The following is a 20,252-nucleotide window of genomic DNA, read 5'->3' on the forward strand; positions in this document are numbered from 1 at the left end:
AGCCTTTGCTCTTTCCATGAGCAGACGATGCATCAGGACTGAATAAGCATCTGTACGAAGAGGCACATGACGTTTCCAGAATTCCGACTCATAGAAGTGTCATGGGTTGAACTGTGTCCCCTCAAAACGATTTGTTGAAATCTTAACCCCAGTACCTCAGAATGTGACCTTATTTGTAAACAGGGTCATTGCGTATGGAATTAGTTAATTTAAGACGAGGCTATACTGGAGTAACGTGGGCCCCTAATCCAATATGGCTGCTGTCCCTATAAGAAGATGGCCATGCGAAGACAGAGATACAGGGAGAATGCCACATGGAGATAGAGACAGAGATCGGAGGGATGCAGCTGCAAGCCAAGGAATGTCAGAGACTGCCAGCCACCGCGAGTAGCTGAGAAAGACAAGGAAGGGTCCTTCCTTCAAGGTTTTATCGGGCGCACGGCCCTGCTCACACCTTGATTTTGGACTTCTGGCTTCCAAAACTATGACAGAATACATTTCTACTGCTCCAAGCCACCAGTCTGTGGTACTTTCCTGCAGCGGCCCTAGGAAATTGATGCCACGGGAGAAGGAGCAAAGCTTCCCTGACAGGTGTCCTTTCTAGCAGGTGCTGACCTGATGAGAGCGAACTCTCCTGCCCCTTGGGAAGCCCCCACAAGCTGTGCCATCCTCGCCATGGAGCCCTATGGCCTTCACCCTCCACGTGCTTTCCTTAATCCTGTACATCTGGGCCCTTTTCCTTGAAAATTAAATTCTAAAAATATTTCTAGTTCATTTGAATTTCCTCAACAACTGAGGGTGGAAATGGGATACATCTGCTCACCGCACCTACACCTGAGAGGGGAGAAACCTTATGGCCCGTGGGGCACACTTCTCCCTCTTGCCAACCCCCATCCCTCTGCTGGGTGGGCAGAGCCAGGTTTCACCCTGGAGGTGTGTTTTCTGGCTGGGGCGCTGTGGTTTCTCCTCACTCTCGGCGAGAGGGTGAGGGTGGTTGGGCCCACCCCAGGCAGGAAAACGAATTCTGCCTTGAATTTCACTTTCCAAGAGTCAGTTTGTTGGGCCTGGCTTGGCAGGTGGACATGTGGGCAGGCTGGGTGCCCTGGGGAGAACAACAGAGCCCGAGACGCGATTTCTTTCACAGACCACACAGCAGCCCCCGGCCAGAGTGCCTTTGAAAATTAATGGTTTGCAACCTGAGCTCTAAGATGGCTGCGTACAGCTTGGCATCAGACACCCACTCCTTTACGGCCTAACCCACTGGCTCACTGGGTGGGCAAACAAGCCAGTTCCCACCAGTCTGCTGATGCCAAGGCCCTGGGCTGGGGAAACTGGGCATTGGAGCGCAGCTGGGAGGGTGAGAAGCAGGAAGGGGGCCCGAGGTTTGAGAGGGGTCTGGAAGGCCCATGCCTAGGACGGGGATGAGAAAAATGTGAATGACTTCTATTCTCTTTTCTTTCTTTTTTGTTTTTAAAGTGTAGTTGGCATACACTACATTACTTTCACATGGGATTCGACACTTACATATCTTATGACGTGATCACCACCCTAAGTCTAGTACCCATCTGTCAGCGTGCAGTTATCACAATGTCACTGACTATATTCCCCTTCGCCTTTCCACCCATCCCTCTCCCGCCTCCCCTCTGGCAACCATCAGTTTATTCTTTGTTTCTATGAGTCTGTGTTTGTTTTGTTTGCTCATTTTTGCTTCTTAAAAATTCCACATGTCAATGAAATCATACAGTATTTGTCTGACTTATTTCACTTAGCAGGACACCCTCTAGGTCTACCCATGTCATCACAGAGGGCAGGAGTTCATTTTACTGCTCGTATTCCGTTGTATATGTACACCACATCTGCTTATTCCATTCATCTGCCCTTTTCTTCCTGAGCTCTTAGGGGAGTGTGGGAAGAGGTGGGCTGTAAGATTCAGCAATGAGTTTCAGGACATGTACCCTGAAGGAAATCGATCTCTGTGCCTCAGTTTCCTCATCTGTTAAATGGGGATAGTACCTACCTGTACTAGATAGGGCCACCGGGAGGATTTAAATGAGATCATATATGACTAGCTCACATAAACAGCATGGAATCCATGTCCCCTATTATTAATGTTTTTCACAACCCAGAAAAGAGTGGTGGCGTTGCCAGGGGAGCGGGTCTCTGGGCCACCATCCCATCCTCCTTTGGTTTCAGCCTGCAACTGCAGCCTCCCATGGGGTCCTCTTGGCTCTGAAGACAGACTACCTGCACTGAAATCCCTCTGCCAATGCTTACTAACGGTGCAGCCGCAGGCAAAGAATTCATCCCTCTGCTGCCTCAGTCTCCTCATCCGTACAACGCGGGTAATCGTAGCCCCTTCCAGGAAGAGCCTGGAAATCACGCACAGAAAGGGCTCGGCGCAATCTGGGCACACAGCAGGCCCTCAGAGAGTGGCTATGCTTCTTCACCTGCCCGTGAAGCCCCGGGAGAGGGAAGGCCCAAGGGTGAGCTGTTACCTGAACCCATCCTTGTGGCTCTCGCTTAGGTGGCAGGTGCCTCCGTGCTGGCAGGGGTTCTGGATGCAGGTGTTGATGGGTGTGGTGCAGTCTTTGCCCTGAGGAGCAGAAGAGGGAGAAGCGCCTGGTTAGGGAGGCTTTCCATGGCTGCCATGACCCAGGAGATTGCTGGGAGTTCCAGGCATCCTCTGGGATGCGGTTGGGGAGGTGGCAGGGGGCCCTGGGACTCGGAGAAATCCAAAGGGAGGAATGTGGAGAATTCAGGAGTCTGGGTTCCAGTTCCACTGTGTCCCGGAATTCACACCCTTCTCTGTATGCCAAACCGCAGGCAGAGCTTGGGCTTTGGGACAGGAAGACCTGGCTTCACAGTCTGTCTTTATCTCTCCCTAGTCGGCTGACTATGACCTTGTATGAGACTTTTTACGTCTCAAAATCTAGCTCAGAGTTGTGATAAGAATTAAACCAGACCTCCCATACAAGTAAATGCTTAACATTACATAACACGGTTAGCACACAGTAGGCATTATAGCTGCTAGTGGACAGGATTAACCTCACTGAGGCCTAAATATAATCCACAAGTCGAGTAGGGTGTGGCCAACAGTCCTTGCCCTGTGAAGTGACAGCTCCCCAGAGATTCGTCTTTGATAGGTCTGGACGTTGGCCCGTGTGGGTATTTATGCTACAGTTCTGCAGGAGATTCTAATGTTAGGCCGGCTGGAGAACCACTGTGAAAGAGAGTTTTGGGTGGGGTGGGGTTCCTTCAGAGCAGGAAGGAGCCAACTCTGTGGTAGGTGGGGAGGAACAGGCCAAGCTGAAGGAACAGAGAGGGCACAGGCATCCCCACTGAGGTGGGGGGCTAAGCAGTGCTGCAGGCATTAACCCCCACACCCCAGGGAGCAGCCCCACGCTTGGCCCCCTGGCTCCAGCTTCTCCCCTGGGACCCATGGACCATGCTGCACCAGAGTCTTCGCAAACAGTGCCTTGGAGAACCTCGGGGCTTGGGGAGGCGTCTGCTGCGTGTGTTTCTGGGCTGTGGGCTCGGTGTGGGCACCATGCCAGGCAGGGGTGACACGGGAGCCCTCCCATGGCCACACCACCTGCTTGCCATCTGCCTGAGACAGTCCCCTCCCGCTCTGCTGCTGCCAGTGCCGATGATGGAGAGGGACTGGGCTTCCTGGCTGGCATGCTGCTGCCAGGTGGGCGCAGGACTCTGGGGCACTGCCTGCTCGCGACTGTCTCAATCGCCTAAGCCTCAGGTCCCGTCTCCAGCAGCCAGGAGGCACAGCATGCTGTCTGCTTCTCTTCCTGCCCCATCACATTTAAAGAGCCAGAGGTTTATTGGAGGGAGGAGAACGCAGGTGGGGTTGGTCCTAAAGCTGAGCAGCATGGGAGCTCTTTGGGGAAGTCCGCGTGGGAATGGAAACGGCAATCCTCCTTCTCACTCAGGGTTTTTGAGCACATTTTCCATTCCAGGCCTCATGCTAAGTGTTTTATACTCACGATACTCATATGGATGTTCACCACAACCATATGAGGTCGGTACGATTGTTATTACCCTCATTTCTACGGACCAGGAAGGCTGACGAATTAAGTGAGGTAATGTGTGCGAGACCGCACAGCAGGAAGTGGAACAGGCAGCAGCTGAGCCCAGACAGCCAGTCCAAAGCCAGCCCTGGGAACCTCTGCTGGGCCACCTATTCTTCCCCTCACGAGCGTGGGGTCTGCACTTGGGCAGCTGTGGCGCACCTTCCAGTCTGGCTGCCATGTGCCTTGAGGAAATTACTACCTCTGAGCCTTGCTTTCATCATCTATAAAATGTGCATCATAATACCCACCCTATGGAGTTAACGGGTGATTAGAAATGACATATGCGTCATATAAGGCACCTGGCGTGTCATGGCAGCTCCACAAATAAGAGCCATTCTGATGAGGAGGAGGATGATGACCGAGTCAGAGGCAGGGCTGAACATGGGTGATCAGAAGACTTCCAGGTCTGTGGTTGGTGCTAAATAGAAGTGTGTGTGTGTGTGTGTGTGTGTGTGTGTGTGTGTGTGTGTACGCGCGTGCGCTGGATGATGAATGGGCCATGAAAGGCAGGACAGGAGAACTTAAGAAGGAGGTCGGGTAGGCCTTCCTAGCCCCGGTTTGGGCCAGCCTCTGCTCTGGGAACTTTCAAGTACCAAGGACTCTAAGTGGAATCCTCCCCTGGCGTGGGGGTGGTAGAGGAGTGGGTGGGGTCTCCTGCAGACCCCTATGCCAAGCTCAGAAATTCTGGAGACAGAGTCTAGCACTTGCTGATATAGTCATGGGGCCTGGAGGTGGGGATTTCTGTCGTACACGTCCTTGAGAAATAATCACCACTGTCAGTGCTTGGCTAATTAACCTTTTTCAGCGTCATTTGGCTCAAATCCACCAGCTTTGTGATGCTCCTTGGTCATCCTCCTCCGCCCCTACCTCCGCCTTGAGCATGTGCGTGTGACAGACATGGCTGGGCTCATGGCTGCCTTTAAAGGGCGTTGGGAACAGCCATCCCCACTGGAAAGCTCTCCCTGAGATGGGGTCAGGAAGGCTGCTCTGTGACCTCGCTCCTCAACGTGTGGCCCTTGGACTAGCAGCAGAGGCGTCCCTGGGAGCTGGTTGGAAATGCACAACCTTGGGCCTGATCTCAGATCTAATGAACCCAGAAGGTGCGTTTTGTTAAGATCTCCAGGTGACTTTTGTGCACATTGAAGTGTGAGAAGCACTGTTTTGAGACACTGAACATATGTGCACGCAGCTAAATGGCTGAAAAGGAATCAGCCAAAATATGTATTTTTATTTCCCCAAATTATAAAACAGTGGCAGAACATTCCCCTTTGTGAATTATTGGCTGAAGCCTGCATTGAGGCAGGCATAGTACATACGTGGCCCCTCTGAATCCTTACAAGAGCTCTGCAGGGATGAGAATTCCCATCACAGGCAGGGAAAGTGAGCTTAGCGGGAGTTGGTGCCAGGGCAGTGGCTGAGCACAGGCTTTCCCGCGAGAGAGCGCTGCATTCTGGGGCCAGCACCTGTGCTCTCCAGGTGTGGGAGGCGGGGTCAGGTATTTGAACTTTCTAAACCTCAGGCTCCTCATCTATCAGAAGAGGACCATACAACTTGTTTCGGAGGACGATGAAGAGCTCTAATGAAATAACGTGCTTAAACGGCTTCACAAAGGCCTGGCATTAGGGTAGATTAACAGTAGCTTCACGTGAACATGAAAACAGTGGTTGCGATCTTCTTTTTTTTCTTCTTGGATTATTGTGGCTTCCCAAAGTCACCCAGCTATTGGATGGGAAAACTGATATATCTGGAAATAGCTAGATAAATGCCTGAACTTTGAGCTTGGTTTTGTGGGTGTCTGGTGACCATGGTCGCACCCAGGACTACTACCTCAATTGTTCTTTCTGGGTGGGCGCCAGCCCCGGAGGAAAGGGAGGCAGGGGAACAAACAGGACAGGGGCTGTGCTGCAACCCACAACCAGAGGACTCCTTCGGTTCTACCTGCTGCAGTTTACAGTTGAGGAACCTGAGCTAGGGAGCAGAGCAGGAGCTATTCAAGGTCATGCAGTCAGGTAGGAATAGGACCGGTGTTCTCTCCAACCCTCTCCCTACTCTTCCCTGTTTTGGAGATTCAGACAGGTCCCAAATGGCCAGGGACCCTCGCCCTCAGCCCTGGTAATCATGGTGTTTGTCAATAGGCAGTGAATGTGGTGGTCAAGAGCGTGGGTTCTGGAATCAGTCGGCTCTGAACTTTGAATTCCAACGCCCTCACCTACTATCCTCAGTTTTCTCAATTGGAAAATGAGGATCATTTTAGGACCTGCCTCCTAGGGTCCTGATGAAAAGTATACAAGACAATGCATGAATCTGGTTTAATATGCTGTCAGTGCATAGGAGGCACTCAATAAATGCTGGCTGCTCATATGACTGTTGTTGTCATAGGCATCAGTGTCACCACCACCACCACCACCATCACCACCATCACCACCATCACCACCATCACCATCATCACCATCACTATCACCATCACCATCAAAATACACCCCAGACCTGCCTGGGTCCAACAGATTCCTAAAGGTCAAAAATTCTGTGCAAATTCATCTGAAATCTACAAGATGTTCAGAATCTTGTGAGCTAAGTCCAAACAAGTGATGTCATCCTGCAGAAGCCCAGAGGGGACGCACTCTTTGCTTGGGCACTGATAGCCAGGCCAATTTCATGGTGTCTTCAAGTGTAGATGGAAGAAACCTGGGTCTTCAAACCCAACCCCACTGCTTTCAGACTGAGGCCAATTTTAAAAGGAAGAAAGTAAGATTCAGGATGTGAAGTGGTTTACCTTATCTTTCACATGCTGTAAAAATTAGAGGAGCGAGCACATGTATAAGGTGCAGTTGAGTGCCTAACCCATAGTTGATGCTTAAGAAGGTAACTATAGGGCGGTCGGATGGCCCAGTTGGTTAGAGCGCGAGCTCTCAACAACAAGGTTGCAGGTTCAATTCCCGCATGGGATGGTGGGCTGCGCCCCCTGCAACTAGATTGAAAACGGCGACTGGACTTGGAGCTGAGCTGCGCCCTCCACAACTAGATTGAGGAACAATGACTTGGAGCTGATGGGCCCTGGAGAAACACACTGTTCCCTAATATTCCCCAATTTAAAAAAAGCAAACTACAAATGTATGGAATCGGGACATTGTAAAGAGATGTCACCATTCTAGGGGAGCAACTGACAGTCTTTGGCACTTCACAGTGTCACAGACTGAGAACCCCCCACCCCACACCCTGGTCTGAGGGCCCAGCACAAGGTCGAAGGTAAAGTTAGCAAGGTGCCATCTACTGAGTGCTTCCTGAATGCCACACATTTGATTCTCACAGCAAACCTGTGAGGCAGGTAGGTCCTAGTTTACAGATGGGAAGGCTGAGGTGACACCACTGGCCACTGTCACACACCTAGTAACTGACAAAGCTGAAATCCACACCAGCCTTTGTGTAATTCCACAGTCTGAATTTTCTCCACTGAATTAATACAAGGGAGTGTGAGGATCCAGGCCTCCTAAGTATGTCTGCTTAATGTCTATTCTCCCCCTACAACCGTTGAGTGTGCATGTGTGCACGCACGTGTGTGTGTGTGTGTGTGTGTGTGTGTGTGTAGGGGCATGAATCAGCCCCTGGGGGTGGGCCTGGGCAGGGCTGGCTGCCTGGCCGGCTTCAAAGGGAATCCTTTGGCTCTGTTGTCTCAGGCCCGTAGGTGGCACTCTGACACCGTCTGCTGGAGGCACAGCTGCAGCTAAGAAAGCCCCAATGGCGCCATATTCCCCAGTGAGTCTGTCTCTGGAGCTTGGCCCTACACACACAAATGCCCGTGGAGATGACAGCTCCCTCTCACTCAGCCTGTGCCAGGCATGAGCATTAGACGGACCAGGGGGTTTGTCAGGTGCCCAGGGAGGCTGGAACCTGGGAAGCTGGAGAGTCCTGAGGAAGAGGATCGGACACAGCTTTGCGGACCCCAGGAGGCAGACTGAGGGGCTCAGTGAACCAGGAAAACCTCCAGGGGAAATGGTGGGGCTCTGAGATCACACAGTCCTGGGTCCCATCCTAACCCTACTGCTTACAAGCTTTGGGACACTGAGTAAAGCCCTTACAACAATCGGAGGCCCAGTTTCCCAATCTGTAAAATGGGAATGAATGAGTCCCTTCCTCAAAGGTTTGTTGGGAGTGTTTAAAAAGAAAAGGTGAGTAAAATGCCAAGCAGATTGCTTGGCACATAGCTCATACTCTGTAGATGTTAGTAGGGATAACATGTTCTGGATGGTGCTGCGTGAGGAGAGAGGAGAAAAGCATTGCTCTGGCATTAGCCTGGATTTCTGCAGAGGACAGATGGGGAGCTGGGCTCTCCATCCCCTTCCTGGCTGACAGCCTGTCAACAGTGTGCTTGGCTTGGCAGCACATAGGCCTTTTAATCCCCATTCCCTGTCTCTTTCAAGCTGGAACCTTGAAAGAGGCACTTTCAGGGCTGGTTGTCCTGAGGGCAGAGTTGGGGAGGTAGGGGGAGGGTCTAGAAATCCCCCTGGAAGGGAAGCCAGGAGAGAGGGTTTAACGGATGCTCTACTTGGAAGCACTTGGACTCTCTGTCTTAATTTCCCCACGCTTAACAAAGAAAATACAAATATTACATTTTCTCCTTATCTCAGAGCATCACTGCCAAGACTGCATGGGGTCCTTTGTGACTGGCAGGCTCACGAGAAACTGGGCTGCCCCCATCACGAGCACAGAAGTGTTACTGGCAAATGCTACTCTGGGGTACCCTGTGAAATGCAGCTATCCAGACTGCCCCTGGAGCAGGGAGGGACAGCAGGGCACAGGGCCCCCCTCCTTGGGCCAGGAGTGGTGGGGGCAGGGCCTCCCGTCTTACCTTGTAGCCATAGGGGCAGGTGCAGTGGTACAGCTCCACAGGATCCTGGCTACACGTCCCGTTGTTCTTGCAGGGGCTGGAGAGGCAGGCATTGCACTTGGCTACAATGTTGATGTCCACTGGCCCTGGACAGCAAAAGCACATAGTATTTAGTGGCAGGTCCCCAAGAGGGCTCACTGTTATGCCTCCCTTCCCCTCTGCTCCGGTCCCTTCCCCAGCCAGCAGCCAGCCCCTCCCCATCTCTGGGCACAAAGGGCAGCTGGTCCTCCTCAGCCAGCACATCCAGTTCAGCTAGAGTCCCATTAATTCAGCCATTGTCCAGTGAGGAAAAAAAATCACAGTGGGACATCATTCGGAAGCACTTCTGCAGTCAAATCAATTACTATAATTAGCCTGATCCGATTTTGGTACTAATCTGTAAACAATACACCGTAATTAGAAACCTCTTGTGTATCTTTTTTTGTTCCGGAAACTCTGGGCCCAGGCTCCATTTGGACCTCCCATTCCTCCGTCCCAAACAGCCTCCCCATGGGACAGGGGAAAGCAGGACATAGTGCCTGGCAAAGCAGGACATAGTGCCTGGGCCACAGGAAGTCCTCCTTGCAGGAGGAAGTAAGAAACTGACAGGAGGAAATCAGAAACGGCCCCAGAGGACACAGCGATGAGCTGATGATGGGTGGCAAGCTGTGCTCAGGTACATTTTGCATCCATGACATTTTCACCGGTTCTCTTCAGCTGTCAGGGCTGGAGGGAGGGACAGAGCTTTGCTGTGGCCAGCTTTGACAGTAAGCCCCGGTAAGCATATGCTACCTAATGTCAGGACTTTAAATGAACCCACAATAACAGTCGTCAGATTGGAGGCCGGGTTGAGATTGAGCCCAGTGTGTGTGTGGCCAGTTTTGGGGTGAGCGAACACAGCGGCTATATGAGAATGACAGCCTAGGGCAGGCGCTCAATCCTGGCTTCACATGAGAACAGGGAGATTATTTGTCCCAGGGAGACTTGTGTCCTAAGCACACAATGACATTTTCGAGGATAATTAACGTATATCTGTAAAAAACAAACATTAAGCAAAGGACATTAATGGGCAAATGTGTAATACAAACGGAAAGTCAATTTTTGAAAAAAAGTTCAGTTTCCTCAATAATCAAAGAAAGACAAAATAGAAGGAGATACAATTTTTTAACCTATTGAGTTACCAGTGATTACAAAATGAGGTAAAATAATGCAAGAGTGAAAAATACACGCCAATGGTGCTTGTGGGGGCATAAAATGGTTACAACCCTTTTTAAACATCAGTTTGGCAAAATGTGTGAAGACTTTAAACGTCATCATATACTTTGGCTCAGTAACTTCTGTTCCCTGAATCTTATGTAGGGACATAATTTTAAACAGAGAAAGACCTTTATGCATCAGTGGTAAGGAAAAAACTGGAACTACTCTAAAGGCTCAAAACTCGGAACTGGTTAGAGAAGCTGCAATGGAATATTACAGCGCGGTGGTCAAGGGCGAGAAGCCGGAATCAGAAAGACCTGGAATCCTCCTTCCCGTGGTCTTGCAAAGTCATGTCACCTTGGTCAGCCTGTCGTTTCATTTTTGTAAAAATGAGGGTGATACTAGTGTGTACCCCAGAGAGGTGTTGGAGAATGAAATAAATACATGGAAAGGGAACATTAAATGAAACAATGCCTGACAAAGTGCTTCACATAATGCCTGCCACGTGGTAAGCCGTGGTTTGTTACCATAGTAACGACGCAGCCCATCAGTCACGTGTGCCAAAAGTTTGCTGTAGTAACAAAGGGAAAATCACTGCTTACGTTTTCAGAAGGTTGGATAAAAAAAATGCAGGTTAAAGATTTTCTCAACTGTGCAATAAAATATACAGAAAGAAGTCAAGGAGGAATATGGAGAAATGCCAGCAGGAGGCCTTGGGGGGAGAGAACGACAAACGGACCCCTAGATACAGAGTCACATCAAGCTTAGCATCTGAGTCTCTTTGTATGACCTGCGGAAGAGACAGAGCCACGGTTTTAGAAGTCATATCTATTGAGACATCCAGCTCTGACAGGCTGCTGGAGGCAGAGCAGACCCCGGGAGGGGCAGTGAGGGGGAGGCGAGGCGTAGCACCTACCTTTGCACTGGAATCGGTGCGCGGGGGTGGTGAGCAGGAGTCTGTCAGCCATGGGCTCGGGGCTGCTGCAGCGGGCGATGCCAGGCTCCTTGTACCCCGCCTTCACCCACTCCGACAGCCAACGCAGGCTACAGTCACAGTGCAGCGGGTTGGTTCCCAGAGCCCTAGGAGGCAGAGCAGGAGGTCAGGCCCCCCGCACCCAACTTGACCTGGAGACTCCATACCCTTGGCTCTCTGGAAAAGCTGAATTTCCTGACTTTGGCTAGATTGGGGGTGTCTGGCACGAGGGCCAGTTGACTCCAGACGTTACCTCCATCCCCGCAGGTATTTCAACCCCACCCAAGCCCCTTCCATCTCTGAGGCTTCGCTCTCACCTACCCTGGTAAGACTCAATCCTCAACCTCAATCCTGGCACCTCTAGGAAGCTCCTGGGCCTTTGGCCATCTCGTTATCTGGCCCTCTTGCCCTACTGAAGGGCCCATTGGAGGATGTACTTTGCAGAGAAGGTTTTAATACCCAGCAACCTAGCAAGCAGCTTCAGACAACTGATGGGGCGCAGAACACGCTCAGAACAAATAGATGCCTTTGGCATTTGATTATTTTGAACCAAAGGCCATGTGAAAAATGGCAGATGCGGGAAGGGCTCTCTGATTTCCCCCCTTCTACCTAAAAGCAGGTCGTATCTCCCACAAGAAAGGTGCTCTTCCTGCACCAGCACAAGAAGAACATTCTTATAACTAGACACTGGGAGTCTAGGTTGACATGGACCTGTACAAACAGACCTACTCAACGGCTCTGCTCTTCCCCTGGGTTCCTCCGTATGTTTCCTAGTCACTGTCCCAAAATTTACGGCCCCCCAGCCCAAGCCCCTCTCGTGTCCCCACAATTTGTCATCCCCTGTGTCAAAAGCTGTGAGTGTCGAGGCCAATGGCTTCTTTGGATTTTCATTTTCCTTTGAAAACGCCCATGTACCCATAAAAATATTAAATAAGCCCGTGTGCTGTTTTCCTGGTAATCTGTCATGGCACAATGACTCTTAGGCCAGCCACAGAGCAGAAGAGGGGATCTAGAAGCATTTCTTCCCCGACACCACTCAGCTTGAAATGCAGGAGAGGGGGTGGCACTGTCCAGGGCTGCCCTCTTCAAAGTGGTGTCCAGGAAGAAAACACTAGAACCTCTGTTTGTTATTTTGTTAAATCATATCCGTCCACATTTCTATTTTGAATGCTTTAGAATATGCATACACTATAGGCACACAATATGAAAACAATGAAACACATATCGAGTAGGTTACAAACTCAAGCATTTTCACTTGGCAGCGGTATGTGATAACAATTAGGGCCTCAGCTCCCCCTGGGTGTAATGGGAGGGGAGTGCCTGACTCCCTGAGTGCAGAGGGAAAGAATATGTGCTCTGGAGTCCAGGCAAACTGGGACTTGAACTGGAGCTCGCACAACTAGCTGTGCAGCCCTTGGACAAATTCTTTAACCTGTTTCAGGGTCATCATGTGTCACAGGGGGATACAAATGCCTATTGCAGTAAGAAATAAGTGAGATAATTCATGTAAAGCGTTGCGCGCACAGTAAGAGTTTTGTGTTAGCTCTTATTCAATATGTAATTACACTGTGTACATAATTGATGGAGCGTCTGAAGGCATCTGAGGCAGAGAACACACAGTGTGCCGATGTGGGGACCGTGTTGCAAACGTTCTGCATACAGAGAGAATACCCGGTGCGACAGAACAGGGATGCTGTGATCTGTGGTGCTGTAAGGACGTTCCGTTTAGCTGGGGAGAAAAACATGGCTACTTACAGATGAGAAAGAGATGCCAGGTCGCTGAAGGAGCCTTCGGGAACACTGGAAATGTCATTGCCGTGGAGCGTTCTGAAGCAGAAGCACAGGTCAGGGGGTTAACACCCAGTAATGGGTCTGAACTCAGGACACTCCCAGGGTGTCCCAGGCTGGCCCAGTCACCCTTGGGTTTCCCTCAGAGCCCCACTGCTCGCAGCAGCAGGTGCCATCTCCTTGTGGCAGGTGCGTCAATGTTTCCCTGCTGGGGACCGCAGGGAGGTGGGCGGTAGTGCGTTTAGGAAAGAAGAAGATGGACTTTGATTCAAACAGGCCTTCAGAAGTCAGTCCCTTTTAGCTGCGGAACAATACGTAAGTTACTTTCCTTTCTGGGCCTCCATGTTTGCACTCGGGAAACGGAGAGATAAAGTTGTGTAATGGAGGCACTGGAGTTCAGCGAGATCACGAGAAGAACTGGGGTGGAGACCATAAGTTCTGGAGCCAGGCCGCTTGCATTCAAACCCTGATTCTGCCACTTACCAGCTGTGTGACTGTGGGCAAAGTTATTACCCTCTCTGGGCCCTGGTTTCCTATTGTAAAATGGGAATAAAGTAAAAAGATTTGCCACAGAAAGTGGTCGTGAGTGCATTCATCTATGCAGAGTCTGTCATGTGCTAAGTGCTAAATGATGAACCGTTATTAGTATTGGTGAAAGGGTCTTGAAGAATGTCCGGTACAGATCAAGAAACTGGTTTCCTTTCTAGTCACCTGGAGAGATTTTGGGGGGCTGCAGAGATGCTATCAATCCCAGCTCAGGTGACACAGGAAGGCGGGCACTCAGCTCCTGTGCAGACGGCCTGCGAGCCTGACACCAGAGGGTTTGGTGTCAGCCACGCACACACATGGGTCTGGTGCTTGTACATCAGAGAGCATTTCCCTACAGCACGTCCAAGGGGCCAGACAGCCTGCCTGGTATCCATCATACCTCTCTGCACCCTGCGGTGCAGCAGCCAGGAGCTATTCTCACCTGCAGAGCGGTGGCATATACTGAGCTTTCAATAACTGCCTGGAGAATAGGTTCAGGGAAAAATGAATGAACATTGCCTCACTGCTCAAGCAACAACACGATCAAATCCACAATGCATGGATTATACCCTCCACGGAAGGCTTAACCATCAATCGAATGCAAAAAACCCACCAAATTGATGACTCACTTTGTGTCTGTCCTAGGAAAGGCAAGGTGGGTGAAATTCATAGACTCACAAAGGTGTCTTTAGTGACTGCTGGGCACCGACCGACCCGCATGCTGTGAAGGGAGCCCCAGTAAAAGGGGTGATTAGCATTGACCATGGAAGTGTAAACACGATAACAACTCATGAATCTGCTCTTTTGTTTTCCTGGTAGCTGAAGGCAGCCTGCCCTGGTCTTGGGCTAACATACAGACATGAGCTTAATTATACTTAATAGAGAACAAAGGCCTTCAAACTGAGCACCGGAGCTAAGGCACATGCAGATTTCTGAGCCTGGTCCCAGAGATTCCGATTCAGGGGGTCTGGGATGGGGCTCCCAGGTGATGCTGACACTCCTGCTCCTCTGAACCACGTTTAGTTGCCTAAATCGGCATCCTCATCGCCCTAAGCCCCTCCTCTTCCTCCTCCCCAGGAAAGCAGGAAGAGGGTGAGCCGTGCTCTAAAGAGCGGTCCAGGTAGCTTCTCACCTCCCTGGGCAGGAGGGGCTAGCAGCTTCCTAACCCTTTTATCAGTATCAGTTAATCTCTAATTCATGTGGCTATTTATGAATCACACTGGCCCCTGCCTGCTATTAACTCGGGTGACTTCATGGTTGCTTGCTGTTTGGCAAATGCACCCAGCCCCGCTGTTAATCATTTCCAAACGAGGCCTGGGCCCCAGGAGAGGCTCGAAGCCCTAATTTAAAAACACCAAACGACCGAAGGCAGCGTTGGCGCTGTGACTCCTGCAAGTCACGCTCCCATTTATTCTGGACCGCGCGCTGAGATCTCTATAATCTGCAGAGTAATGGGGCTATAATTTACTGGGACAACAACACTAAGGAAACCTGCCTACACTGCAGGTTCCCGCTCCCGGTCTGGCCCCAAAGAGGGACTCTCGCCCCACCCTGAAGGATGCCAGGGAAGCAGGAGAATGTGCCCTCCCAGGAAGCAGTTAGCACGCCTTGCTTCTCTCTCACACCGCACAGGGGCTGGGCCAGGCAAGCATCTCTGAGCTCCCAAAGGCTCATCTTTAGGCACCTGGGACTCCCATTTCCCCTCCTGACTCTTGGGGGTGTTAAAGGTAAACTTGGGAACTTGGGGTCCAGATGAGGCTGCCCTCAGAGCAAGGTGAGGACACACCCATCCCGTGTCAGTCCCAGACTGCCTGAACTTGGGTCTCCGAATGCCCAGGGCCTCTGTACGACAGATGTCAGGGATTGTCCTCATCCTAAATGTGGGCTGGGCCAGGGGGGTGGTGGTGGATGCTCTTCTCAGCAGGCTGCGCCCCGCCCTGGTGACGGGGTTAAAAGCTGGAGTCAAACTCTCTCATCATCACTGGCTGTGTGAGCGGAGACAATCTACCCGTGTCTCACGTCTGTCATTTCTAAAATGGAGGAATTCTCAGTATTGTACTAAAAATCTTTTGGGGCGGGTGTGGGTTGCTTGGCTTTAATACTCTCTTTTCTGTAACAGTTCTTCCCTTTTCCATTGGGGACCCACCCCTCCCTTACTGTTAGTCCAAGTGGTTTGGCCCCACCGGCAGGTGGGGCTGTGGCTCAGGTCGGCCCAGTTGGAGCCACAGTGAGTGGTCTGAGGTCTGAGGTTGAGTATGTGACCTAAGTGGGTCAATGAGAGACACTTGTGGGGTTTTCGCTGGGACTACAAGGACAGAGGCAGAGAGAGACACATTTCTGACAGGAATGTGGCTGTACCTGCAGCCAGCTCTGGAGCTCAGGATATACTACTGAACTTTCCAGTTAACTTGCGTCGCTAAATTCTCTTTTCACGCTCAAGGTGGTCTGAGCTGATTTTCTCACCCTTGAGTCAGGAAGAAAGTTAATATACCACTTCATAAGCGAGTGGTGAGGATTGAGAGGTACGAGGCAAGTGGTCCAGCTGGTGTTGGTCCTACCAAGCCCTGCACGTGGTAAGGACTCACACCAGCTATGTTACTGTCAGCATGGCCACTACTCCTCCCCCTCTACGCTCTTGGACATATTTTGGGGTCACTCTTCTCCAAGCATTACCCACCTACAGCAGAAGCCTGAAGGTATGCGGCCTAGAGGTGTCCAAGGTGGTAGTGAGCCCGTGACGGGACCCCAGGACTGGAGAGAAGACACCCTGAGTTTTGGCAGCATGATCCTGTGCCCCTCAGCTTTCTCCTGTGTCTTTCATTCCACCCCACTCTTAAATCTCATCAGAGGACTCTCTACGCAAGGAAGAAAGGAGGCCATGTCCTTCCAATCTTCAAGAAAAAGTCTGAAATGGGTGGCGATAAAAATGGATGGTGACCTACGATGAGGAAAATGGTGGGATGTAGTGGAAAGGGCATTGGGCCAGGAGCTGGGAGGCTCGGGTTCCAGCCGTGGTTCCTCTCATAGCTCTTGGCTGGTCTGCAGCAGCTCTTCCTGCTCCCAGCCCAGAAGCCACATTTCCGTAGCCTCCTGGGATTCCCCTAGCGTACATGCTCTTTCTGACCTCAGGGCCTCCGTGCAGGGTATTTACATTCTCCCCGCCTGGAATGTTCTCCACACCCATCCCTACTTAGTTATCTCCCACTGGCTTCTCAGACTCAGCCTTGGGAGAAGTTAAGAGCAGTGATTCTGAGAGCAAATAACCTTGGGTTCGAATCCCGACTTTACTCTCTATGGGTTGGCGCACTTTGGGAAAGCTACTCAGTCTCTCTAAGGCTCTGTGTCCTCATCTATGAAATGAGGACAACAGTGGTATATTCTTTATAGGATTGATGTGAAGAGTGAAAATAATAACGTCACTGAAGCATTGAGCCCCGTACATGGGATCCGTAGTGAAGGTTTAGTAAATGTCAGCGGTGATCACTACCTTCCCTTCAGAAAGCCTTTGTGATGGATAAAGTTGGTTTCCTTGCCTCTCACTTGTACTCCAGTGTCTCACTCACTCTCTCATTCACAGGTGACCCCCTGTACTGCACTTGCTTATTTCCTGGTCGATTTCCCCTTCTAGACCAGGAGCTCCCTGAGGCAGGGGCGGTGTTTCATTCCCTGTTTTTTCCCCTTGGTGTTTATTTAGCACAGCATTTAACGCACAGGAGGCATTCGGGAAAGGATGGATAAGCAAATGATCTTGAGCAAGTCACTAAACTTTTCTGAGTCTGTCTTCTTATGAATGAGAGGTTTGGACAGGATAATTTCTAAGACTGACTCCCCATTTCTAAAAATCCCAATTAAACTCTTTTTTGTGTGTGTGGGACCAAAGGGCCAAACCAGGACCATGGTTTAGATGTCAAAAGGAGTCCCCTTTTGGCTCACCAGAATTATCTAAGTTCGACAGCTGGTCAAAAATGAAATGGGGTTGTCTGGGAAGGGAGTGAGCTCCTGGTCTCTGAAGGTAACCAAGCAACAACAGGCAAACAGGGATGTCATTGGGAGGATCCATGCAGTCCGTAGAGCATGACCAACAGCCCCATGTGCATACACAGCAAAGACATCTTACTCCAGGGACTAGGAGCTAAAAATACTGAGGACAATGAATGCTAATCCAGTCCCTCCCTCGTGAGCACATGCAGAATCAGCCCTCCCAGCGCTAACTGATTCCAGGTGGCTTTCCTGCCGGGCTGGGGCTGGAGAGTGACAGTCGGGACCACACACGCACAAGGCATGTGGCTCGGTGTGGGGCAAAGATCAGGGAACACGCAGATCCCAGAAGAAGAACTAGAATGTCCGCGAGAATGTTCTCATCTAGCTATTTTTAGGTTCGGAGCGAAGCAGGAAAAGCGTATTTTCACACAATGTTTTGTACTCAGGGCTCCCTGACTACCCTCCTTTCATATTCTCTGAAATGTGTTCACATCCACCCGCCGACACACACACTCTGTCTGTTTCTGTCTCTCTCTCTTAAATGCCAGGTGTCTCCTCTGCTTTGCAGATCGCTTTTGGGCCTCAGTCTGTGGTGGGACCTTGATGCTCCTCCCCCACCCCAGACTGCCAGCCTCCCTGGTTCTCTGGTCATTTCTGAAATTTAAGCAAAATGATGAGACCCTTTAGAAACGAGAAACAAATACACAAATGCTTAAATGCAGCTGTAGATATTCAATTACCAATTTCAAAAAACCCCTTTCTCCCCCCCAACTCCCGAAATTGTAAATACGCGATTCTTCATTCATCTTTATCTTCACCTTCACTTATGATGGAAATGACGTAACACTAGCAGTTAGCTACGGATGAGATTTTTCATTTGTCCACGTCCCTTACAATACTTCCTCAGATATAAATGCTTACCAGTTCTAACTGTAACATATGTACAGATTAGGTTTATTTTTCCCTGTGATGTTATGTGGCAAAGGCTTTGCCACATTGCTATCCAGTTTTCGTCTTTACCTCCTGCAATAGCTGCACTTCATTGACTGGTGGCACCATGCTTCCCTTCAACATTTCCCCACTGCGGCACTTGTAGGTACTATTTAAAATTTAGGTTAAAAATAACAGTGCAACCAAGATCTTAATGCTCGGAACCTTTCCCTCATTTTGGATGATTCTCTAGCATAAATTCCTAGATGTGCAATTACTAGGGGGAAAGGATACAAATATCATAAAAGAAATGTAGCCATGAACATTTTTATTTTTCCTGAAGTAGCCCTTATGCAGGAAATGGTTGCTCCCCACTGAGGTAGATGGTTGAGATGAAGTCTCTAAGACCCCTTTTTATCTACAAGATCCCATGATTCTAAAGTCATGATGCTAAAATCTACTAGCTCTTAATTCAAGCAGCAGGCACAGTGTGTTGCCTGTTTATGTGTATTCCTGATGCAGTAATGACAGTGGTGGTTCTGGAGTGGGGCACATGAGGTGCTGAGGAAGAGGAAAACCCTGCTGAGGTCCACTCTACCACCCAGGCAGACAGACAGATGGACAGGCAAGCATTCTCTTTCTCCCCATTATGTGTTGAGGTGTCCTACCCCAAACCACTCTAATTATGAACATATGCACAAAGATCCCATTAAAATTGGCAGGGCACATGCCCTGGCAGCAAACCTGTGCACAGAATTGGAAGACTGGGTGGGAGACAAGAGGTTGGGATTGAGGTGGGTGGTGGGAGGGAGAGCAGGTCCAGCCTCAGCCCCAGCCAATGAGATGAGCCCATCTCCCGTTGTGTTCAACTGGAAAGAGGGAAATGGTTCTGCTGATGTTTCCATTCTCCAACTCCCCAGAGAAGGTGGGTAATAAATAAGTGACAATAACAGATTGCACACTGTCAGCGCAGGCACTCCTTTGCCCCCAGAGAATTGATTTTTAATAACAACGCAGATGACATGTGGCGGAGTTGTCGCTGACACCGGTGTTTCATGGGTCTCAATAAATCACATCAGCCTGGAAGCTCCGAAATGGACCAGCTTATTGGGTGCGAGTCAGGAGGCTGGAGTCTGCAGCGTCCTACTGCTGGACCTTGGGCCGCTCCCCTCACCAATCTGGGCCTCAGTTTTCCCACCTTTAAAATGGGCACAATCCTCTCAACCTCACAGCACTGTTGTAAAAGGTGCTAAGAGGCAGTGGCCGTGAAAAGCATCTCTCCCCTCAATATAGTTATCGCCATTATAGTAATAATGGGCCAGAAAGGTAAGAGGCTGATAGGTTTGGGGGCAGAGAGTCTGGCACCTCTGCTCTCATTCAAAGGATCCTCCCTGGCTAACAAAATAGGGGCTGGATGGGAAGGTACAAAAATCAGAAGACAATCAGGCCCAGGGTTGGGGGTGGCAGTGAGGTGCGATTCCTGCTTTTGCAAGTGCTAACGTGGTGACACTAATAACAAGTGACTATTTACAAAGGGTTTATTGTGGGCCAAGTGCTTCATATACAGTATCTCAGTTAATCCTCATAAGAGCCTGAGAGGCAGTTAGCATTATTATCTGATTTAATGGATCAGAAGACACACAGCTAGGACGGGGCAGAGCGGTGCTTGGAGAACAGGTGACTCCATCTGCCTCAGTGGGGCAGGCCAGGCAGGTGTCATAGGTGACGGGGGCGGGGGGGTGGCAGGTGTGGAGGCTGCAGACTGCCTAACCCCATCCAACGCGGAGGGCTACTCAGCCAGGCAGGGATGCAGAGGGGAGCCCTGAAATGGCCAGGCCTCTCCATTTTCCCAAAGAGCATAGAAATTAGGGTTTGTATGAGAAACCTCCTGATATTTAAATGTTGGCTA

At 50.4% G+C, this 20,252-nt stretch overlaps 1 protein-coding gene across 1 annotated transcript in view; it reads right to left on the reverse strand.

Annotated features, from left to right (window-relative positions):
- The window catches only part of SLIT3 (slit guidance ligand 3), a 553,294-nt gene that overhangs the window by 29,760 nt on the left and 503,282 nt on the right, over positions 1–20,252 (reverse strand). The window contains exons 24-27 of the mRNA XM_019740962.3: positions 12,872–12,943; positions 11,060–11,223; positions 8,929–9,053; positions 2,496–2,593 (exon numbers count right to left, since the gene is read on the reverse strand). Of these exons, the coding sequence (XP_019596521.3) occupies positions 2,496–2,593; positions 8,929–9,053; positions 11,060–11,223; positions 12,872–12,943 (459 nt within the window). The remainder of the gene's footprint in view (positions 1–2,495; positions 2,594–8,928; positions 9,054–11,059; positions 11,224–12,871; positions 12,944–20,252) is intronic.

Source organism: Rhinolophus sinicus, chromosome 5 (genome assembly GCF_057876585.1).
Source record: "Rhinolophus sinicus isolate RSI-liver-muscle chromosome 5, RSI-T2T, whole genome shotgun sequence".
Classification (NCBI taxonomy): domain Eukaryota; kingdom Metazoa; phylum Chordata; class Mammalia; order Chiroptera; family Rhinolophidae; genus Rhinolophus; species Rhinolophus sinicus.